This window comes from Dama dama, chromosome 5 (assembly GCF_033118175.1).
Source record: "Dama dama isolate Ldn47 chromosome 5, ASM3311817v1, whole genome shotgun sequence".
In the NCBI taxonomy this organism is placed as follows: Eukaryota; Metazoa; Chordata; class Mammalia; order Artiodactyla; family Cervidae; genus Dama; species Dama dama.
Window position 1 is genome coordinate 104904076 of NC_083685.1, and position 23544 is coordinate 104927619.

General features: G+C 55.1%; 2 protein-coding genes across 2 annotated transcripts; both read right to left on the reverse strand.

Moving 5' to 3' along the window:
• Positions 1 to 13: 13 nt before the first annotated feature.
• Positions 14 to 9190, reverse strand: TMEM11 (transmembrane protein 11). Its single transcript, XM_061143688.1, has 2 exons — positions 9038 to 9190; positions 14 to 827 (listed from the first exon to the last, which is right to left on the reverse strand). Exons 1-2 carry the CDS (start codon positions 9097 to 9099, stop codon positions 311 to 313), a joined length of 579 nt encoding a protein of 192 aa, XP_060999671.1. The 5' UTR covers positions 9100 to 9190; the 3' UTR covers positions 14 to 310.
• A 3352-nt stretch (positions 9191 to 12542) lies between these two features.
• Positions 12543 to 22361, reverse strand: NATD1 (N-acetyltransferase domain containing 1). The gene is made up of 3 exons (XM_061143689.1): positions 22169 to 22361; positions 18253 to 18371; positions 12543 to 17356 (listed from the first exon to the last, which is right to left on the reverse strand). The coding sequence occupies exons 1-3, from the start codon at positions 22272 to 22274 to the stop codon at positions 17240 to 17242; spliced, it is 342 nt and encodes a 113-aa protein (XP_060999672.1). The 5' UTR covers positions 22275 to 22361; the 3' UTR covers positions 12543 to 17239.
• Between the last annotated feature and the right edge of the window lie 1183 nt (positions 22362 to 23544).

Genomic DNA, 23544 nt, shown 5'->3' on the forward strand with positions numbered 1-23544 from the left:
AGACACCTGGAGCTGAAATTCTCATCATTTTAATGGTCACTAGCCTCTGGCTGGCTCTGGATGGTACAGTTAAACGACACACTTAACGACCCCCAAGCGCGTCCACACCCCCTCCGGAGCCTCGCTTCCATCACTCCTGCTGCCCAGTGGGACTTCCACAGCTGCAGGCCCCATGGCGGCGGAAATCCACATCCTAGTGTGACGAGCTGAGAAAACCCTTGGTGCACTTGTCACCTGTTATCTCTCTACAATAACAGCCGCGACGCCAGATGCCTCCCCGGCCGGCCGCTCACGGCGCAGCGCGGCGCGGTCATACGGCGCAGAGCTCGTAGATCTTCTTGGCACAGTACACCAGGGCCGCCAGCGCTATCGTGTTGTGCAGTCTCTTTCTGTGCAAGTCGTCCTTCCGGACCAGCACCACCGGGGTGGACGAGGTGAGTGTGTGCAGGGGCAGGCGCGACAGTCTGTAGGCGTCGTACTCCACCTGGTACTTGCAGCAGGGGTCAAACTGCCAGGAGATGCCGTAGAGGGTGCAGCAGGCCAGGCTCAGCACGCCTGCGGGCAGGGAGATGTAGTGGGAGTAATCCAGGGGCAGCGCCAGCGGGGTGAAGAGGCAGGCGGTGCCCGCCAGCACGGTGGTCTTGTGCAGGCAGTTGCCCACAGTGATCCAGCGGGCCGTCTCGTCCCCGATGCGGGTGGGCTCGATCACGATGTACTTGTACTGGGCTTCCAGGGCCTGCTCCAGCTCGTACTCAAACTGGTCTTGGGCGTTCTCCCCGTTGTAGATCTCGTGCACAATGTAACAGTCTGTGGCCGACAGGCTCACCCTTAGGAAGGACAGATGAGGAGAAAAAGGAGACAGTTAGGCACTGGTGGCTGCTCTGGGGCCCGGAGATACAGAGACAAGCCTCCCACCACCCCGTGCATACCCAAAGGCCACTGGGAGCAGGGCTCAGAGCTTCCCAGTCAGCAGCCATGCACATCAGGACCAGGGAAGGCGTGTGAAGTGAGGTCACTCCAGAATCTCCATGGTCAGTGTTTCCTTTGAAGCGGGAAACAGTTACGTGTTCAGGGCAGCAGTGGCCGGACTGTCGGGCAGAGCTCTGGGAGGATGAAGGGGTGATGGGGAGCTGGCTGCTGGTGCCCTTCTGGTCATGCTCCCAGGGGGTTTGGTGGGAAAAGCTAACCAAGCAAACAAGTGAGCAAACTCAGGAGGCAGAGCTTCCTTCCAGATGGATGAACAGTGGGCCTGATGTTCTCCTGAGGCTACAGGGGAGAGGGTGAGGAGGCGCCACCGGGGTCCGGGACTTAGGCAGAGGGGCTCTTTATCCTGGAATAGTTAACTGTAACTAAGTTGGGCTCGGGGAAGCCCCCTAATTAAGTCACAGGCCCCAATTAAACTGTGTGGGTGGGAAGAAACCATCCCCTGGGGATGGGACACCCGCAGGCCCTGGCTACAGTGTCCAGTTAGCAGGGCAGCCTTTCTAGGCAGTTAATGAGCTGAACCACTGAAATCAATAAACCTGGAAGAGACAGTCTTCCTCTGGGGCGTTGCTGGAGTCTCCCCATTTGGTTTTTTAACTCAGGAAGGAGATAGGCTCCAGGTGGGACTCAGCTCCTTAGCAGACAAGCAAACCTTTGAGGCATGACCTCAGTCTCAGAGGAGCCATCCTGGCCTGGGATCTCCTTTGTGCTCTCAAGTTCATAATCAAGACAGGCAGCCAGGCAGCGGGAGAGGAACTCAGGGAGGGCAGGGTGGGGTTTGTGCACTGTGCTGACCCACAGAGGGGGTTCTGGGGGTGAGGCCTTGCTGTCGGAATCCAAGTGGAGCTTTCTGGCCACTGAGTCCCTCTGGAGCATTGAGAGCAAGACACAGGGACAAGGTCGGGATTACAGAGCATTCTCGCCCAAACCCTGATCTACCTGAGTGCAGCGCCCTGCTTGCCTGGCAGACTGTGGCCACCCCAAGTGCAGTGACAAGACAGGCCCAACAGGAAAGCATCAGTTGACCAGACTGCTCCATTCTGGGGGCATGTCGGTAGGCAGGCCCCACCCTCACCTGATGGCTCACCCAGCCCTTCCCAGCTCCCTGGCCTTCACCTCTCTGGCTGAGCTAGCACCCACCCTGGAGGAAGGCTTCCCTGGCTCCTCCCACAGACATGGTGGGCCAGGCCATCCCCACTGACTGGTGCATGTGGCACAGGTGTCTCCAGGCTCCTGGCTCAGCCCAGACAGGACAGGGACAGTCAGGACGGCCCAGCTGAGGCGGTGTGGACCAGGTGATCACCCGCTGTGGCCACCTGGAGCCCCCAGGTCTTACCGTGGACTCCTGTCCATCACCACGAACCAACCCTCCCAGGGGCCCTCTCACACAGCAAGCTTGGAGCCAGCCCGGCGGGCATGCCACCGTGGGCTCACCACTACTTCTGCTTCAGAAGCCAAACCACTGTACCCTCAGGAGAGGACAGACTGCAACACCCAGAGAAACAGGTCCAGTGCAGGCATGGGGACAAATACAAGATCCACACAGACTCACAAGAGCCACTCACTCAGAGGACCCACCCTGTGGTCAGCGCCCACACCCTCAGCTGGGGTGCCCTCACACCCTGCCTAGACCCCCAGATCCAGGCCCCCAGCTGGCAGAGACTATTGCTTCAGAAGCCAGGGGCCATGGCCACCAACCCTGGCTACCCCAGCACCCACTGTAGGTAGCCTGCTGTGTTTCTGAGTCAAAAGTAACCCAACTAAGGAAAGAACCCAATTAGAGGGTTACCTTGAACCATTTCAGCATCACCAGTCAACTTGAACCCTGTACAAAAAGCAAATTAAAAACAACAACAATAGCTAACTGGGATCTTTTGAGCCTTACTAAGGAACTATAGTTTTGCATTTTGTTGAAGGTGAGAAATGAACAGTAACAGAACATAGTAAAAGGAGCCCATATTAAAAAACAAAACTGAGAGCAGGCTGATAATGGAAAAGTCTTCAAAGTAAAGTGAAAAAGTATAGAACAGTGTCTGTAGCCTGCCATCTTCAGTGCATTTCTGTAAAACAGTTATGTTTGCTTCTACATGCATAGAACGCTTCTGAGCAGATATAAGACCTGAGAGTTATGACTGTCCCTGGGGAGGGAACAGAGTGGCTCCAGGAAGAAAAGGAGCCAATTTTACTAACTGATTCGGAGCTCTTTGAATCCAGTAGGTTTTGTGGAACTAACGGGACTCGCCAGTGCACAGCACGGCCTGCCAGGCTCCTGCCGCTTCGGGGTCAGGGACTGGTCAACTTGCTTCCAGCCAGTCAGTCTCCCCTCTCCTCATCTGAATCAGCCCCGGCAGCACCCAGGAAACAGTCATCAGAGGCACCCTGGGGCCCCCACAAAGAACCCATAGGACAGAACCCACACCATCACAAAGCCAGTCTCAAAGGACCCTGGGATTACAGGAACTTCAGGCATGGAACCCCCAAAGTCTGGAGACTCCTCCCAAAGTCAGGGTTGCACAAGAATGTTCAAAGCAGTACTGTCTGGTGAGAGCAGAAGACCCTTTACAAGAGCAGAGAAAGACACACACGCGCGCGCGCGCACACGCACGCACGCACGCACACACACACACACACACACACACGTTGTCATGGAGATGATGGAGGGCTAAACCCTCCATCAGCAACAGGCGGTTGCTGTCTGCAGGGAGGGACGCATGGCCAGGGAAATGCTAACACAGTTTATTGATCTTTTCTAAATTATGGTAAAATACATTAATAGGAAATTTACTCTCTTAATCAGTTTAAGTATATAGTTCAGTAAGGTTAAGTACACTCACACTGTTGGGCAACCAATCTCCAGAACTTTTTTGTCCTGCAAAACTAAAACTCTGCCCCCATTAAACCACAACTCCCGCGCTGCCCTTCTGCAGCCTCTCCATGAATCTGACTGCTCCAGGGCCTCGTATAGGTGGAACCACATGATACTTTTTTTGGCAGCTGGCTTATTCCACTTGGCATAATATCTTCACGGCTCATCCACACTGCAGCATGTGTCAGGATTTCCTTCCCTTTTTCCTTGTATGTAGAGACCACATTCTGTTACTAATCTACGGTTGACGGGTAGTTTCACCTTCTAGCTGCCGTGAACATAGGTGTAAAAATATGTCTGAGTCCCTGCTTTTAATTATTTTGGATATATATTTAGATATGGAATTGCTGGATCATATGGTAGCTCTATGTTTAATTTTCTGAGAAACTTTCCACACTGCCACAGTGGCTGCACCAATTTACACTCCCACCAACAGTGCACAAGAGTTCCCTCTTCTCTGCATCCCTGCCAACACTTTTGTTTTCTGTTTTTCAATATTAGCCGTACAGTGGGTGTGAGGTGGCATCTCATGGTAGTTCTGACTTGTGCTTCCTACATGACAGCTTTTATTGAAATAGGTTCACCCACTTACACTGCACAAGTCAGTGGCTTGACAATGTCACTGAGTTAACACACAGTTAGAGCGTCTTCCTCATCTCAAAGAGTAACCCCGCTGCTCCCCATCCCCCACGACCCCTGTTCCTGGCAATCACCAGCTGACTTCCCGACTCCATACCTGCCTCTTCTGGGCATTTGGCACGATGGCATCACAGGGCACATGTGCTGGGGCTGCTTTCTTCCTTCAGCCTCATGCCTCCAGGGCCCCACATGTGATAGCAAGTTTGTAACTTTTCACATGTTAGAGAGATCCTTTTGATGGATCTAACATATAATTTTTGTAATTCCAAGACAAGATACCTACTGAAAAGCATTAAAAATGCTATGTATGAGAAAGGTCAATCATGGCCTTTCTTTGGATGGTGGCCCAACAGGTAACTTTAAGGAACCCCTCCGGCTCCAGCAACTTCCTGGGCCCCACGAAGAGGCCTGCACTCCCAGGGCCAAGGTGGTCTCAGTCTTGTGGTCCGTGTCCCTGTTCCACTAAAGTGGGCACTGGCCCTGCAACCCACCATCTTTTTTGGTCATGCTGGAACCAGGTGAACCGAACCAGGGCAGGGACCTGCTTCAGGGACCTTTTTTGGAGCGGCCCTGGGCTCCTGTACTCAGCTCAAACACAGAAGGAGGTGACGCAAAGCTCCTTGAGGGCTGTGACTGTCTTCATCACAGTCACCCTCTGCCCCCGCCCTGGGCCTGAAAGTGTCAGGTTCCCAACAGACTTGGAGGAAGTACTTTGGAAGGGAGTGACAAGTGGGCTTCCTGGGTGGTCCAGTGATTAAGAATCTACCTTGTAATGCAAGGTCCTGGTCTGGGAGGATCCCACATGCTGTGAGGCATCAACTACTGAGCCTGCGCTGGAACCTGTGTTCCACAGCAAGAGATGCCACCACAATGAGAAGACCACGAGAAGCAACTAGAGAAAGCCAGCGTGCAGCAATGAAGACCCGGCACAGCAAAAAAAAAAAAGGAGTGACAAGAGGAGAAAATTACAGTAATTAGAGCACCTGTGGCTGAAAACCTGTTAAACTGTTGTAAAAATTAAAATAATATATTGTTAAAAACTACTAACGAAGTTGCTTCCCACCCAGGAAGTATGGCATCACGTGACCACACCAGGTGGTGGCCTTTACCAACCCTCCCCCCCCAACCTGAGGTCTAGGAAAACCCACATTTGGCAAATGCCAAATCACTTCCTCGGAAGCCAAGGAAATCAGTAAAATCCTATGCTGTGGACTCAAAGCCCAGTTAGGGACTTCCCAGGTGGTCGGTCCACTGGTTAAGAATCCACCTCCCAATACAGGGTACACAGGTTCAAATCCTGGTTCGGGAAGATCCCACATATTGGGATTGTTGATGGGAATGTAAATTGGAGCAGCCACTGTGGCAAATGTGTAGAAGTTGCTAAAAAAATAGAGCTACCATATGATCCAGCAATCCCGCTTCTAGGTATAGATCCAAAATAATTAAAAGCAGGACTCAAACTCAAACATATTTTTGCACCCATGTTCACAGCAGAATCAATCACAACAGTTAGAAGGGGCAAGTAAGCCAATGAGCTGCAGCGACTGAGCCCATGTGCCTCAACTAGAGAGAGGCCCACGTAACTCAAGGAAAGAGTCTGCGTTCCACAACCAAGACCTGATGCAGTCAAAAATAAATACTTTCAAAAAAAAAAGTGGGGGGGGGGGGGGACGGACTTCTCTAGTAGTCCAGTGGTTAAGACTTCACCTTCCAATGCAGGCGATCTGGATTTGATCCCTGGTCGGGGAACTAAGATCCCACATGCGTCCTGGCCAAGAAAACAAAACAAAACATAAAACAGAAGCAATTTTGTAATAAATTCAATACAGACTTTAAAACGGTACAGACCAACAGCTTCTACTGGAAGCCTGGGGATTCTCTTAAAAAAAAAATTAACACAACATTGTAAATCAACTATACTTCAATAAAACAAACTTTAAAAACATGCAAGCGGCTCTCATTCTTTATTTCCATCCCTCTCTTATCCTGGTCGAGACCAGAGCTGACCTTTCTGTTCTCTATCTGCACCATCCAGTATATGAGCCACAAGCCATGGCTGGCTACTGAGCACTTGCAATGTGAGTACTTTGGTTGAGGAGCTGAAGTTTTCATTTTAATTTAGATTTAATTGTTGTAAATGACAAGTGGGCACTGAATTAACACAGCTCTAGACTCAAGAATCAGGTAAAGCGAGAACCCACACACTGTGCCTTCTAAACTGGACAGCCACTAACACACAGATGACAGCAGTAATTCCTGCCAACTGTCGGGCACCAAGCAGGGCCTTCAAGCCCAAGGCAGGCTTTGGAGTTTGCAGCCACAGGCAAATCTGGAAAGCCTGCCCAAAGCATTGCTCTGCTCCAGCCAATGCCCCAAACCAGACCATGTTTCCTAGAGTGTCAGCATAAACCAGATTCCAACCAAGGGTGTGTGACAATTTGGGAAAGTGGTCTTACAGTGTGGAGCTGAAATCTGAGTCAGCACAAATGTGACATGGAACAAAGTCATTTAAGAGCACCATAAACAGCCTACTGTAGTCACAGAGCCTCTAGTCTGCCTGGGCTTCAGTCTATGCTGGGGGCAGTTAATCCGCCTGCCCCACCCCAAAGTCCTCCCACCCACTGAGCAGGAATGGAGGTGTGCCTGGGCGGGTTAGGTTTCCACCCCCTGCTCAGTGTGGGCTCAGGGAAACCAGGCCCCAGCAAACGCTCCTCCAGCAGAGCAAACCGGGGTCCCGCAGCCACACCACGTTATCTAGGAGAAGGGCAGATGGTTCCACCCAAACCACAAAACTAGACGCCCCATTCCTGGCTGACACACAACATGTGCATGTACAAGCAGAGCCTGCTGTTCAGCTGGAAGGGTGTAGTGGGAACACTTAAGCAGACCGGGACTGTAACTGCAATGAGTCAAGCTGTCAGGTAGGAATGATGAGCACCTGCCCTGACCAAAGAGAGACAATGAGAGCTTTCCAAGGGGACTTTAATGTGAAGTCTTTCCATTTACAAACACTGATAACTCACTCAAAATTCTCTTTAAAACTGAGGGTCACAGTCAAGGACTAGATTCAGCCTTTGGGATCTTGGTTTGCAAACTCAATTTTGAATTAACACTTGTCTTAAACCAAGGAGAAAAAAAACCCCACATCTAACTTCTTAGATCAGTAAAGGCTTCTGTTTTGCCAGCGTAGCCCTGTATGAGGTCTGGGTCTCCTCATTTGGCCCTTTGTTGTTTCTATCCAGTAAGGCGATCAACTCCTTAACTTTTTATGGAACGATCTACGAAATGCCAGGTGGAAGTAGGAAAAACAAAAGTACCTGCTGGCCATTTACTGCTGCTTCAAGGAAGAGGAAGTGAAGAGACAAGGTTGGATAACTCTGAGCTCAAGAATAAGATGCAAGCTAGAGGGTTCTATCAACACAACTAACCTCAGTTGGTAAAGAATCGGCGTGCAATGCAAGAGACCCGGGTTCGATCCCTGGATCGGGAAGACCCCCTGGAGAAGGAAATGGCAACCTACTCCAGTATTCTTGCCTGGAAAATCCCATGGACAAAGGAGCCTGGCAGGCTACAGTTCATGGGGTCTCAAGAGTGGGACTCGACTTAGCGACCTAAACCACAACCAAACAGAAGGCGACCGCAAAGAGTAGGTGGTGCAAACGATCAATGAAAAAGAAGAACGCAGAGTAGTTGGGAGAAAAGGCCCCGGGGGGTGGGGGCGGGGGATATAACTTTTCTGTTTAACAATCCTCATTGGGGGAAAAAAAAACAACACGGAGATCCTGCTGATTGCTGCCGCACCAGCCCGCTCGTAACTGAAGGGTCAGGACAGTACAAAGCGGGTGACTCCACCAGTACATCTCCTTTCCCAAACTTCTGGTGTCTTAACAGCTTCTACTAAGCTGAAACTGTTTTCCAGAAGCAAAAACTGTAAATTCAACACGAAACACGAGAACTACTCCAATCTCATCTAGAAATGAGTCCTTCCCATCCAGATCCACCTTGGAAGAACCAAGCCCCCGGTTCCCTACTCACGCACATTCGTTAGGGAAGGTCACTGCAAAGGACTTCCACAGCAGGGGCGCTCACGGAGACGCCTCCAAAGTCCCGAGGATCACCCCCGGGGGAAAGCGGTCAGCTCCCCGCCCGGAGCGACAACGCGGAAAGCCGAGGCCCCTCGGTAACCGTGCGGTCCGTCCCGTCCGCCCCGCACCGGCTCCCTGAGAAAGCTTCCCCTTCCTTCTCCGTCCCGGGAACCACTCCTCGCTGCGGCTTGGAGAAGACCACGCGCGGCCAGGCGGGCGGGGGCTCCGGCGCCGCTCTGCTCGTGGCATGCAGGCGGGTCCCGCCGCGGCCCAGCAGTGCCCCGCCAGCCATCACCCTTCCCCGAGCCGCCCGCTGAGACCGCGTCGGCCGGAACTGAGACCCCGCGCGCCCGGGGGCGGACCGGGGCGAACCCCGGGGCGGAGGCGGGGACGGCGCTGCAGTCCAAAGAGCCCCGCCGGTTTCCCGCCCTAAACCGCTCGCGGGGAGCAGCCTGCGCCTCACCTCTCTCGAGCGCCGCCACCGCCGCTGCCCGGGCCGAGACGCCTCCTTCCCCACGCGGCCATCTTGGAGACTCTCCGCTCGCGAACGCCTCGCGCCGGGCGGCCTCGCGACACCGCGCGGGCGGGAGGGAGATGTAGTCCGGCTGCCTTCCCGGACGGCGCCCAAGGCGGGGGTCCGGCCCCGCGAGACTACAAAATCCACAACGCACCGCGCTCCGGAAGCCCGCCCCGCGGCCGCCTGGGAACGCGGGCTCAGACAGGCGGCCCTGAGGATCCATTTCCGGACTAGACTTCACCCGGCAGCCTGTGCTTCGAGAGCTTCGACCGCTGAGGTCACCGAAGGGCCACTGCCACTCATCCTCCAAATACTCAGGAGGCAAAAGAGACGAGGTGCACGCCGCCGCGGAGTCCCTGCTGCCAGACTGTTGGCCCAGTGGGTCTGGAAGCGAAGAAGTGGGAGAATGTAAAGTACGATGGCTGCAGAGAGAGATGGCCGCGCGCACGTCCGCGCCCTCGTAGCACGGCCGCACGCCCTCGTCCGGCCACGGTAGCGAGGACACCAGCCCACTCTTGGGCGTCTTCGAAGGCGGTTGCTGCCTCCTCACCCCGCTGGCGGGAGCCCTGCCTGGACGCTGCCGAGTCGGGAGGGCGCACGGAGCCCAGTGACTCCTGCCCGTTGTCTCTTCCGAGCGGGGGGCTGATCTGGGGGCCCCTCGCAGCTCTGGAACGTGTAGTCCCTCTTCCGACCGACAGCCTTGCTAGACATATTAGTTAGACCTATGAGCATTTAAGCAACTCTCCTGTCGAAATTTGCTTCGAGTTCAGAGACACGAGAACCACGGCGCCTGCTCTCAGCCTTTAGGGCTGGCAGAACCTGCTGACCCAGGGCCGGAGGGCTCTTTGGTGTAGGTGCGGCTCCTGTCCTTGAGGATTCCCCAGGATTTCCTTCCGGTTCACAATCTACAATAGTCTTAAATGTCAAATCCTCTTACAAGCCGTCAGTACCTACAAGATGCAACTCAGGCTCCTTAGCGCAACCCAGAAGCCCCTCTGAAATATAGAGATTGCTCCCTGCTCCAGCTTCGACTACCTCCCTTTCCTGCTTAAAGCTGGCCAGGTTAGCAGATTCAGAGAGTGCGCGAGTTGAACCACAGAAGGTCCATACTGTGCCTAAAATGCCTTTCTCTCCCCACCAACCGCCCCTCAGCAGTACCTGCTCTTCTGTTGGGTCACAGTTCCACCTCCAGATGCCAGCACTACTAAAGACAGATGAACGGTGACCACATTGCCTTGTGGTTAGTCTGTTTTCTCTAGTTTGCTGATTCAGAGCATTTCCTGGGGTTCTAGAACAGCTGGGTTGGAAGTGTGGCTCTCCATCTGGGACTGCGTATTTAACCGCTGTTTCTTTGCCTCCTGGTTTGTAACCTGGGAGTGATACTAGCTAGCACCTCCTAAGAGGACCAATGTGAGTATTACATAAGGTGACACCTGAGGAACTCAGCACACAGGTAACAATCAACTGACTTAACTCAGGACAGGCCCTGTTCTAAAAATTGGAGTGACTTTTATCTTCACAACAGTCCCATGAAAGTGATACTGTTATTATCAACATTCTCATTTTGCAAATGAGAAGAACCTACCTGATTGACTCTCTGACCTCATGTGCCAGGATTTGAGCCCAGGCTGTCTGGTTGCTGAGATTTTGCTCCTTCTGGTACCTCTCAGGAAGAGTCAGGCTGCGATCTCATGCACAGAGGAAAGTGCTCAGAAGCTGTGGACCTGGGATCCTCTCCCTGCACTTGCACTTAACTTCTAACAGGCCATTTGCCTCAGCCTGCTAACTTGAGCAGAGACCCCTCAGAACGTCACCTCTTTATCACTACTAATGCACAGATACCCAGAAGCATCACAGGCAGATTGACTCCCTCAGCATATAGTAACAGCTCCCCCTGAGGGCACAATCTGAATGGCTGGAGTTGGAATTCCTGTAGGCCCCCAGGGACCACTGACTGCTGGTTGAGTTAGCCTGCAGGGCAGATGGGTTCTAGCTGGTCTGGCGCTCAGAAATCATGTGCCACTTCCCTTACCACCCTTTTCTTAATTTTTTTTTTCATTATTCATTTTTTAAAGGATGTATTTCTTTCTATGTATATAACTGGAAAAGGTAAGTTTTCATTCCAGTCCCAAAGAAAAGCAATGCCAAAGAATGTTCAAACTACCACACAAGTGCACTTATCTCACATGCTAGCAAAGTAATGCTCAAAATTCTCCAAGCTAGGCTTCAACAGTACGTGAACAGAGAGATTCCAGATGTTCAAGCTGGACTTCAAAAAGGCAGAGGAACCAGAGATCAAATTGCCAATATCCCTTTGATCACAGAAAAAGCAAGAGCATTCCAGAGAAATCTGCTTCATGGACTATGCTAAAGCCTTTGACTGTGTGGATCACAACAAACTGGAAAATTCTTCAAGTGATGGGAATACCAGACCACCTTACCTGCCCCCTGAGAAATCTGTATACAGGTCAAGAAGCAATAGATAGAACCATACATGGAACAACAGACTGATTACAAATTGGGAAAGGAGTACATCAAGGCTATACATTGTCACCCTGCTTATTTAACTTCTATGCAGAGTACATCAATGGAAATGCTGGGCTGGATGATGCACAAGCTGGAATCAGGATTGCCGGGAGAAATATCAATAATCTCAGATATGCAGATAATACCACCCTTATGGAAGAAAGTGAGGAGGAACTAAAGAGCCAGTTGATGAAGGTTAAAGAAGAGTGAAAAAACTGGCTTAAAACTCATCATTTGAAAAATAAAGATCATGGCATCTGGTCCCATCACTTCATGGCGAATAGATGGGGAAACAATGGAAACAGTGAGAGGCTTTATTTCTTGGGCTCCAAAATCACTGCAGATGGTGAGTGAAATTAAAAGATGTTTGCTCTTTGGTGACAAACCTAGACAACGTTTTAAAAAGCAGAGACAAACAACAACAACAACAACAAAAAAGCAGAGACATTACTTTGCTAACAAAGGTCTGTCTATTCAAAGCTATGGTTTTTCCAGTAGTCATGTATGGATGTGAGTTGGACCACAAAGAAGGCTGAGCGCCAAAGAAGTGATGCTTTTGAACTGTGGTGTTGGAGAAGACTCTTGAGTGTCCCTTGGACTACAAAGAGATTGAACCAGTCTATCATAAAGGAAATCAGTCCTGAATATTCATTGGAAGGACTGATGCTGAAGTTGAAGCTCCAATACTTTGACCACCTGATGCGGCTCATTGGAAAAGACCCTGATGCTGGGAAAGATTGAAGTCAGGAGGAGAAGAGGATGACAGAGGATAAGATGGTTGGATGGCATCACCAACTCGATGGACCTAAGCTTGAGCAAGCTCCAGGAGATGGTCAAGGACAGGGAAGCCTGGCGTGCTGCAGTTCATAGGGTCACAGAGTCTCAGACATGACTGAGCGACTGAATAACAACAATAATATATACATACACATATATAATTTTGTTTATTTTTGGATGTGCTGGGTCTTCATTGCTGTGAGGACTTTTTCTAGTTGTGGTGAGTAGCAGCTACTCTCTAGTTGCAGTGCAGGCTTCTCATTGCGATGGCTTCTCTTGTTGCAGAGCATAGGCTATAGGGCACATGGGCTTCAGTAGTTGTGGTTCTTGGGCTCTAGTGTCACATGGACTTTGCTGCTCCACGGCATGTGGGATCTTCCTGGATCAAGGATCAAACCTGTGTCTCCTGCGTTGGTGTCAGATTCTTTACCAGTGAGCCATTCATTCTTATAAGTAATTGTCTTGTGCACACTCAGTGCCAGGTATTCTTAGGCACCAGAGTCACAGCATTTAGTAAGACAATTACTTCCTGGTTTGGGACTTGCCTGGTGGTCCAGTGGTTAATACTCCGCAATTCTAATGCAGGGTTTTGATCCCTGGTCAGGGAACTAAGATTCCTCATGCCCTGCAGTTGGTCTGTTTCCAGTCCAATGGGATTAACAACGAAGTAACTATTTCCAGAGTGATAATAAATTAAGCAGAATGATTTAATAGATGACTTGGAGGTTACAGGTGGCTAGGGGTCTTTTTCAAGAGATGGCATCTGCATGGGGCCTGCAGGAGTGTGCAGGAAGAGCTGGGGACAGAGTATTGTGACCCAGTACTGAGACCAGGGTGACAGGAGAGATACTGGGTTTGCCTTTGGTTAGTCATTTCCTCTCTGAATATCATCTTTCTCAACTGAAAATGGAGTAGTCATTGTCTAATTAGGGAAAAAAATCCACCCTAGGTATCTCAAACAGAATGGATTTAATACAGGGCATTGTTTGTGGAAGTGTTGGACAGGCCAACTGAATCACTATCTTGAACACCTGAAATTTATTTAATTGTATAGTAACTATACATATATATGTGTGTGTGTCTGTGTGTGTATAATTCAGTTAACAAAACAAAATTGCTTTCTTTTACCCAGAGACCGAGAACTGTGTGTGCTGGTCTCTCCTGCCATGTAACTCTGGGTGTTGAACCACCCAGGTTCACCTTGCCAGCCAGGCTGTCTTGAGGGCACCCTGCCTCATGCTGTGAGCAAAGAGCCCTCCCCAAGTCCAGATCCCAGCGGGGTTGTGCTGTCTTCTTCCCATCCAGGCCTCAGAACGCAGGCTCCTTGTTTGTATGCCTGGAACCTGTCCCCAGCCTCCTCCACAGCAGGTCCCATCCCACCTGCGCCACAGATAAGACACAGTCAGCTCTGGGGATGGCAGTTCTGTAGGCTAGAGGGGCCTCGGGCCCCTGAGCTACTGCTTGGAGGAAAGCCTGCTGACACGTACATGGGCAGGAAAGTAAGCAGACTCCTGAGAGGTGGCTGCAGGGGCACCAGAGGGGGAGGGTCAGTCAAGCAGGGCCTGTAGCACCCAACATCCACCCCAGAGCCACCTGGCTGCTGGCTCCTGCCCTTCCTTCTCCCACTGGGACTTCACTGAGCTTGTCCTGTCCCTGCCCTACCGTTTCATTCAGGTTTGGGGTGGAGAGTAACATGGGTTTTACTTCTAGACCCCAGGCTGCTGTAGGGCAGTTGCTGGGTGTATCCCTGGGTATCGGCCCACAAGGGCCCCACCACAGGACACAGACATGGGGGGGGGGGGCAGGAACTGGGTATGGGTCCTATTCTCCTCACCTTTCTGTAGCCTCCTGACCCCCCACCCCCAGCTGCTATGGAAGCCAAGCTGGTCATGACCACAGAGGCCCCCTTGGGGACCTAGAGGAACATGCTCCACCCTGGAGTCCTCAGGCTCCAGACTCCATGCAGGAGGCTCTCCATCCCATGTGTCCTAAGTGCTGCTGGCCCTGGCCTGCCTGAGTGCTCTGCCTCCCGCCCTGGGCAGAAGCCCTGAGAGGGTTCCTGGAGGAAGAGGGGCAGATGGAGCAGATGACATGACGGACATTCTCCTCCTGGTCTCCCTGTCCAGCTGCTCCCAGCAAGGGGAGCCTGGTGCTGGAGGCATGACTGTGACCTCAGAGGGGCCCATACCTGGGAGGAGGTGCAGGCCCAGCCAGCAGACCCCCAGATCCTGATGCCACCTGCACCCCTCAGGGCCTCACTTCCCTGCTGGTGAGGATGCAGGAATCCAGAGCACCTTCCAGGCCTGCCCTCTGGCTCTTCCCTCACTCCTGAGGGCTTCCCACCCTGGGGAGCCTGGCTGCCCTGGGGGTGGAGCGGAGGCGAGGGAGGGGAGCACCCCTGCCCTTCCAGAAGCAGTCCTAGAGCCACACTGGGTCACACCTTTTATTGAAATGTCATGCACTCCGTCTGGAGACCAGCCCTGGCCCAGACGCCACCTACAGCAGGTCCTGAGTGGGAAAGGCACATGGGTGGCCGCCTGTCTCAACTGGGTGAGAGACCTACCGAATGGCCCTGGCAGGAGAGCACGCGACCATGGGGCCATCTGCTGGGGGCCTCGTGGGTCTCTGAGCTTTCCCGTTCCCTGCTGGCGGCACACAAACTGGCCCACGTGACCTGCCTCCTGAGTGAGGGTTCCCCAAGTTTCCTGGGATGGGTGGGGTGGGAGGGCGAGGCTGAGACGTCAGTCGGGCTAGCACCGGCAATGTCAGGATTGGGAGTGCTGGTGGAGGGGACTGGGGTTCTGGTGGAGGGACTGCGGCACACCCACCCAGTTGGGGGAGTTGGCCGTTGCTGCTGTCAAGGGCCGTAGTGAGAGCAGCGGCATTTTGTAAGGCAGCCCGAAGCAAGGGGGCCCAGGTCGCACCTGCAGAAACTGGGGACAAGCTGTCCCTGGCCCAGTGCTGCAGGGGCCCTGGGGACCCTGTACATCCCTGGTTCAAGTACTAAGTGCTGTGTGTGCCAGCCGGGCAGCCAGAGTCACCCGCTGGGAGGACACAGGTGCAGGCTGGGGCATGGCGGGCCCTCTCGTGCCACCCAGCCCTCCAGTCCCTCCACATGCAACTTGCCCTGGGATCCCCTGTGCCACTGTTGCAGGACACCCTCCCACGGACAGCGCCTCCTGTAATCAGGTCACCTCACCCGGAAGGCCGCAAAGGCATCAGCACCAGCTCTCTGAGCTACTGGAGAGTTTTCATGACAAAGTCTGTGCTTGAACATGGGGAGTGTGGATGGGAGGGGGTGATGCTGGAGAGGGAAATGGCCCAGAGCCTGGGCTGCCCGACAGTCCACCCTCAGGCCTACTACCTACGCTGCTCTTACACTGCACAAGGAGGGCACATGCGTGGCCTCAGAGGATCTTCCCCCAAAGCTCTTTGCAAACACAGCCAGGGGCACAGAGGGAAGGGGAGGGTGCCCTGCAACCTCTAAAGAATTCCTGGAGGCCAGAGGGGGGCTGGGTGCTGGGAGGGGTGTGGGGGCCGAGGACAGTGACTCAGGGCTACCAGGCCTTTGGACACATGTAGATGGAGATATCCCCACTGCTGGGTGAGATGTCATACATAAGTGGGAGCACCCTGGAGAGGACTGCCAAGGTCAGACGGAGGGGTCACCGGGGCAAGCAGTCCACCCTAGCCAGTGGCCATGTCATCCCAGGGGTTCACTGTTAACTCACATCTCAGCCCCAGAGGGACGGGACTCCTGAGCTGCCCTCTGGCCCCACAGGGAGCAGGCGTGAATTCGGCCCTTGTGGGAAGCAGGACACAGGAGGCTGTACTCTGGGCCTCAACCAGTTCCCAAAAGGAAGTCCCCAGAAAGGCAGGCCCCACAAAACAAAGGTGCTGGGCTGCTCCCCAAGCTGTTCCCAGGAAGGCAGCTTGGGAGGGGCCTCAGACTCCTGATGGGCCACAGGCTTGCAGGAAGGGAAGGATGCTCTGACGTGTGGCATTTGCACAGGAAATCCCTCCGAACAGCTTCTTCCTCTGGGTGGTGAGAATGGTCTGGGAAGAACAGCTTTCTCCCTCCCACCCCAGCTCCAAAGGGTCCTCTTTGAGAAAGCTTACCCACAATGAGGGGCAGGGACCCCAAGACACTCAGATGGAAAGGGGAGGGCGGGCACAGGGTGGGGTGGAGAGAGAGGACCACTATCCTGCATGGCGGGTTGCCAAGGAGACACCAGCCGCGTGCGCGCGCGTGCATGTGTGTATGTAAAGGAGAGACACCAGCCGTGTGTGTGTGTCTCTGTGTGTGTGTGTCTGTGTGTGTGTGCGCACCCGCAAGCAGCTGAGCCTGGACTGGCACCCAGCCCATTCCTGGTCCTGTTCATCAGGGAGGGCTCCCGTGGTTGTAGCCATCTCCTGCACCAGGCACAGAGTCAGAGCAGGGGCAGCATGGGGGCCACCTCACCTGGCCCAATGGCCCTGGAAGTTGGCACACACAGTTCCTTATTGCTCCTCATCTGGGGAGCGGACCCCCTGCTGCCCCTCACAGAGCACAGAGCAGCAGGTGGGACCCGGCATGGCCAGAGGGACGCCCCTGTCCACACATTCTGGTCCCGACTGCAGGCCCTCACACTGTCTGCAGAGCGGGAACAGCCGGGCCCCACTTCGCCATGGCAGCTGGACCATGGCCCATCCTTGGCCAGCTGCCTCCCAGGGCCACAGACGAGTGTCCTTACAAAAATAACTCTGAGTTCGTCCCCCGTGGGGACCAGGATTCCTGAGAGCACACGGAGGCCAGGGCGAAGCCTGGGGGTCCGATAGGCGGGCTCGAGCCCTGTGGAGCCAGGGCTATGGCTGCAGGCGCTCCAGGTACTGCGGTAGAGGGTTCTCCTTGACGAACTTCTGGATGTACCAGCACGTGACATGGGCTCTCAGGTCCTCCTCCACCACAAAGTCCAGAGCGGCCTGGCAGCCAGGCAGAGAGAAGAGTGGTCAGAGCCCCAGTCCCTCACACTCCAGGCTTTCCTTTGGGTCTGCGATGGAGGCAGAGGCGCTGGGAAACTGGGGCAGACTGATAAACTGCCTGAGGGACATGGCAGGGAAGTGAGGGGGCCAGGGTCAGATCTGCCCGGGAGAACCCTCTTCTCCACTCATTCTTCACTGGATGCCTCCTCCAGGAAGCCACCCCTGTGGGATGGATCAGGGCACCTGGAGCTCCCTCTGCTCCTGGCAGGGGTCGCTCAGTGTTCACAGGGATCCCAAGGCCAGCAGTAGGAGCGGTCAGCCTGCAGTTGTTGACCCAGTGGGTCTGGAACCGCCTGATCACTCAGCACCCCATACCTGACCCCCGAGTTCAGCCTGAGACCCTCTGGTGACAGGATTCCAATCTCTTCTCCCATTCTGCAGATGAACTGGGGGCTGCAGGTAAGCGCCCTCATGCCCAGCAGATTCCCACCCCGCTCCTGTCACCCTGGGCTCCTCACTGGTAACAGGATGGCCCCACAGACCAGCACAGAGCTGCTCCTGAAAAGGGCAGAGGGGCAGTGGAGACAGGAGGGCAGCAGAGGGCGGGGCCCGAGCAGCTTTTAGGGGACTCAGGGCCACTCTCACCCTTGGCGCCAGGTTCGGCCCCCTGGAGAGTTCACTGGGCACCTACCATCCATGCACACTGGGTCCCAGCAGGGAGCTCCCCACGTAAGGCAGGTGTCCGGGTCCCTGGGGGCCCAGCCTGGGAGGTGGGGGCGTAGAGGTGAAAGGGGGTGGCGTTGCAGCCCATGGGTGGGTGCAGCCCATGGGTGGGTGACCCAGTGGCCACCACTGGGCCTGGTCTCCTCTGAGTTGGGTCAGCCTCCATGCCCTACCTTGGCCAGGTGCTTGGCGATGCCGCGCCCGCGGTAGGCGTCAGGGACCTCCGTGTGCTGTAGGTCCACGATCCGCTTGCCCACATACTCATAGAGCAGGACTGCCCGGTCGTGACATCCTGTGGGGAGGGGGTGGGCGGGTGAGGCCCTGAACCAGCAGGGAGGCCTGGGGGGAGGGTCAGGGGTTCGGTCCTAGGCTGCAGGGCTGGGTCTGGAATCACCTCTCCGAGCCTCAGTTCCTTATCCACAAAGTATGGATGTAACAGAGCACTCCTCAGGAGAGTGTCTGGAGGCTTAGGGTGCTTAGAACAGTGCCCAGAACACACCGAGCCCCATGTGGGCCTTTTCTGCTATCATCAAGCTTAGCATTCCAGAGCTCCCGGTGCCCCCCAAGGCCCAGCTCTCTGCACACCCACTGGAGCACCTGCCCAATGCTATGGGAGCCCCAGGCCCAACACTGGATGTAGAGCGGGGCTCAGCAAGTTGCCAACTAGACCAGAGCCTGAACAGACCAGAGAGCTGGACCACCCGCTAGACCTTGGGGAAGGTCAGAAGCAGCAGAACCAGCATCCACAGGAAAGTGACCGGGCCCAGGAGGCACAGGAAACTGACCTTCACACCCTCTCAGGCCTGGTGCACCAGTCTGCCCCAGTCCCCTGCTGGAGAAACACTTAGCAGGAGTTCCAGCCTCTCAGCCAGCCTGTCTGTCCACCCAACCACGTGCTTACCCACCTCTCTGTCCCCTTGACAAAAGTTCACTAAGCCCATCCGTGGTACTTCTCGGGAGCTGGGGACATGGCCACGAACAAGCCAGGCCAAGGTGCTTGGGGTCCTTCTAGCACGTCTCTCAGACCCCAGTCTGAGCCTTTGGCAGGCCCGTGGGCAGAACTTTCAATATGTGCCTGGAATCTGACCACTGTTCACACGTCCACCGGCCCCTGTACCCCCTGTGGAAGCAGAGTCAGATCCCACCCATCCTCAGCTAAGTGGCCTCCTTGCAGCCCCTCAGGTCCACCGCCTCAGCCAGCTGCTCCCTCTTCCTGTCATCTCCCCCAGAGTCCCCCAGGGCTGGGTCCTCACTATTTGAGGTTAGCCCACATGTCACCCCAGCATTTCAGGCCCTGGATCTGGGGGTCAGGCAAAAGCCTGAGCACCCATGTCCTCTCACACCCCCTGTCAGCAAGATCCGTCCACGCTTCATTCAGCAAGCACCGAGGAACTGGGCTTTCTCCCCATCTGCTCACACTGCCTGCCCCCAGGCAGCCTGAGGGAGCCCATGACAGCTGATCCACTCTCTGCTCAGGGCCCTCCCAGGCACCCACCTCACCCAGAGTCAAGGCCAAGTTCTCATAATGCCTTCCACAGCCCCACACCACCTGCCCCCATGCCTCTTGATGTCCTCTGTGACCTGGTTCTGTTTCTCCCCGCTCTGCTACTCCCAATACACACCAGGCACCCCAGGGCCTTTGCACTTGCTGCCCCTTCCACAAGGAGCACTCTTGCCGCCATAGCTCCCTTGCTTGCTTCCTTTTTGGGTGGCCCTCCCGGACACCTGACTCTAAACAACAGCCCTTGGAACTTCCAGTGGTTAAGACTCTATGCTCCCACTGCGGGGGGCAGGGTTTGATCCTTGGTTGGGGAACTGAGATCCCACATGCCATGCAGTGTGACCGCAAAAACATAAACCACCCGCATTTTCCCATCACCCCAACCTTATTTCTCACAGATCTTGTTCTTCAGGACGGTCTATGCTTTATTGTCCACTGACCCTCAGGTGGTTGAGCCCCCAGCACTTACAACAATGTGTGACACATAGTAAGGGCTCAAGAAGCACTGGTGGCATGAATCCTAGTTCTTCTACCTCCAAGGTATAAGACTGCAGGCATGTTGGTCACTCTCCCTGCCTCAGTCTCCTCCTCTGTAAAATGGGCAGAGCAGCCCCTCCATCACCACCACCAGCAATGCTGAGGATAGAGTAAGTGACTCCAGTGCGAGGGGCATGCCCGGAACCCAAGGACTGAGTGCACACAGCTGCTCTTTCCTTCCCAGACCTGGAACTTGCTGGGGACTCACCAGCCTAGCTCTGCCAGGGGATGGTAGGCACACATCTGCGCTAGGAGCCACAGGGCTGCTCCGCCTCTCAGCCACAGTGTCCACCTCTCTCAATGGGCACAGTGAGCTGGCTTCCAGGGCCTGGCTGCAAGTCACCATGGCAGGACATTCCCCTCCCCAGCTGAGGCAAAGTGGGGGCCTGGGAACAGAGGAGCCCTCGGCCCACCCTTATACACACCCAGACCATTTTGGGGCCTGGATGCACAGCCCGTTCTTGCAGACTGGTGAGGACAGGCTCCCTGGGCTTGGCCAGGGATCCTGGTCCACTTTAGAGTTAGCCATCTGAGTAGGAGGCGACAGACGGGGCAAGTTTACAAAGGCAGCTGGGCTCATCCAGTCCTGACCCCAGCCAACTCAAGAGGGTGTCCCTAAAGGCTGTACTCATTAGGGAAAGAAAGAAGGAACACCCCAAAGGTCCCCTTTTTCTTCTTTCTCTGAGTGTTGAGGGTCTCCTGAGCGCCCACAAGGAAATCAGAGGCCTCTCAGGAGCCTTGAAATGTCAGGGGGCCTCTTGGAAGGAGAGTAGCGGGGGTGCCCTGAGAGGTCACAGCCAGGTGCGCCAGGGTGGGCACCACGGCGGAGGAAGAGGAAGGAAAAGGTGTTTGAGTTCTGGCCTGCGGGGGCCTCAGCTTACTCCTCTGAACACAGGGTGGTGATGGCCACGTCACGAGAGTGTTGTAACAGACGTGTGTTGGGGCCGGGTTCAAAGCCGAGCACAGCCAAACGGGATCCGAGAAAGTGAAGTCCCAGCCCCGACAGACCCTCCAAGCGCTGGTGGGAGCAGTCAGCCCAGACAAGACCCTATCCGAGCTCTGCCCCTCCCCCCACTGCCTGACCTCAGGAAGCCTCGCCCTTCCCTCCTCAGACAAGCGCATAGTGGCCCATACGGGTCCATTCAGCTTGGGCACTACCACAGAAGGCCCAGCTGGGAGGGAGGAAAAAGTTATTAACAGAAAGGGGTGGGATGCAAGGAATTCAACCCTCCATTTCACAATCAGGCGGAGGGGGCGTGGACTAGTAAGCTGTGGAGGACTTGACTTCGCTTCTGGTTTAAATAGTAATGCTCAGTGACTTCCCTGGTGGTCCAGTGCGATCCCAATGCAAGGCGCCCGTTGGTCAAGGAACTAGATCCCACAGGCCACAACTAAAAAATCAAAAATGCCGCGACTAGAGTTCGCATGCTGCAACTAAGATCCTGCCAGCAAAAAAAAAAAAACACAAACAGTAATGCCCAGTCCATGTCCTCCAGCACTGACTACCTGCCGCAGGCGCTGTTCTGAACCTCACTCTTACTGGGGCATCCAGTTCTTCCTACCAGCCAGGAGTTAATCCCACTGTAGAGGCGAGAAACGGGCGCACAGAGATGAGGCAAGTTGGCCAAGCCCCAAAGCCGCCGGGGTCTGAAGGAGACACCGTCCCTCCCCGTCCCCGCCCCACGCTGCCCCGCCCCTGACGGGCCGAAGCCCCTCAGTCCATCAGCCCCCGGTCGGCCTCGAAGGGTCTTCCAGCCCCCTCTGCGCAGAAAAGCGAAGGTTCGCAGGGGCAGCCAGAAGCCACTCAACACCGGGGAAGGGGAAATGGCGGGACACCCGCTCCCCGGGACCTCGGCAGGATCCCGGAAAACAGCCGGGCCAAGCAGGTGCGGGTTCCCCCGGGCCGAGGCGGGACAGGAGCCGCCCGGCGCCTGCTTCCGCCGCCCCGGGGCTCGCGCCGCCCCGGGCGCCAGCCCCCACCTGGCCCGCGAGTGCGCCCCCGGCCCCGCGGCGCGCAGACAAAAGGCGGGGGCGGGCGGGCCCGGCGTTACCGTTGAGCCGGACGGTGAACTGGCGGCGCCGACGGTCGTGCTCCACGCGGATGGGGCAGCCCTGCTCCGGCGCGCCCGGCGACGCTGCTGCCGGCGACTGCGCCATGGACGCTCGGACCCGGGCCAGGGGCGCGCGGCGGGCTCGGTGGGCGGCGCGCGGAGCCGCACTGGGGGCGACAGCAGGCGGCGGCGCGGAAATTGACACTCGGCGGCGGCCGCAGCAACAAAAAGGGGGGAGCAGGAAATCAGCTGTGCGGTCACGTGCGGCGCGCGACCAGTGGGCGCGCAGCCGCTCTGTTTTGATACATTCCGTTCGCTTCTTAAAGGCGCAGCGCCGCGCACTGCTCCGTGCCGGGCCCCTTGGGCCTCTGGCCCCGACCTGCGGGAGACTCTGGGGGACCCCCACGGACCCCGTCTCAAACACACGTTTCGACCTGTAGGGCAGTTCTAACCGTCCCCTCGCAGCCAGCACTTAGCGCTTGCTATGTGCCTGCGCGCAGCAAAGCCCCGGAAGCTGCAGGAAGCGCTCATGAAGCCGGGAAGTAGGTGCGCTTGACCCAGGCGCCTGGGGGAGACCTGCGAGGGTCAAACACCGCTGGAACGATTGTCCCGAAAAGCCTGGCTTGGGATCTGGTGAAATGCCACCTGTAACCCCAGAGATAAATGCGGGAAGCGCCTTGGAGATCTGGACCCACTCACTGAGGGGGAAATTGAGTCCCAAGAGGGCCAGGGACTTGCTTGAGGACACACAGAACTCTTGGGTGGGTGAGTGGGGAACACACTACATTTTTTGAATGCGCACGGGACAACACCTACCCTCAACCCCAGCCCCAGCTGCTCATATCCAAGGCGACCCACCGAGTCATGTGACTGCAGGTTTTATTAGTTTGCTGGTGAAGGCGTGAGCATGATGTCATTCCCATGTGACCACCGCCCAATTTAAGATGTCCATCATTTGTGTTTCCCCCTCCAGCCATTGCCCCACCCCGTGACTAATTTGCTTTTCCTAAAACTTCATGTAAACAATATTATATAGAATGCCCTTTCAGGATTCACTGGTTTTTTTTTTTATAAAACATTTTGTGTGAAGTTAATCCACGTTGTTGAGTGTGTCTTTTTCATGACCGAGTAGTATTCCACCAGATACGTATTCCACAATGTACTTATCTGCCTACTGTTGATGGGCGTTTGGGTTGTTTTTGGATTTTGACTGTTATGATTACACGTGCTGTGACCATTCTTGAACATGGCACTTTTCGAAGGTGGCTGCGTTTTAGGACCTTGAGTTTTATGAGGATTAGCCAGACCTTTTCCAAAGTGGCTACCTCATTTTACACTCCTGCCAACAATTCTGAGCGTTCCTTTGGTGTCACCAG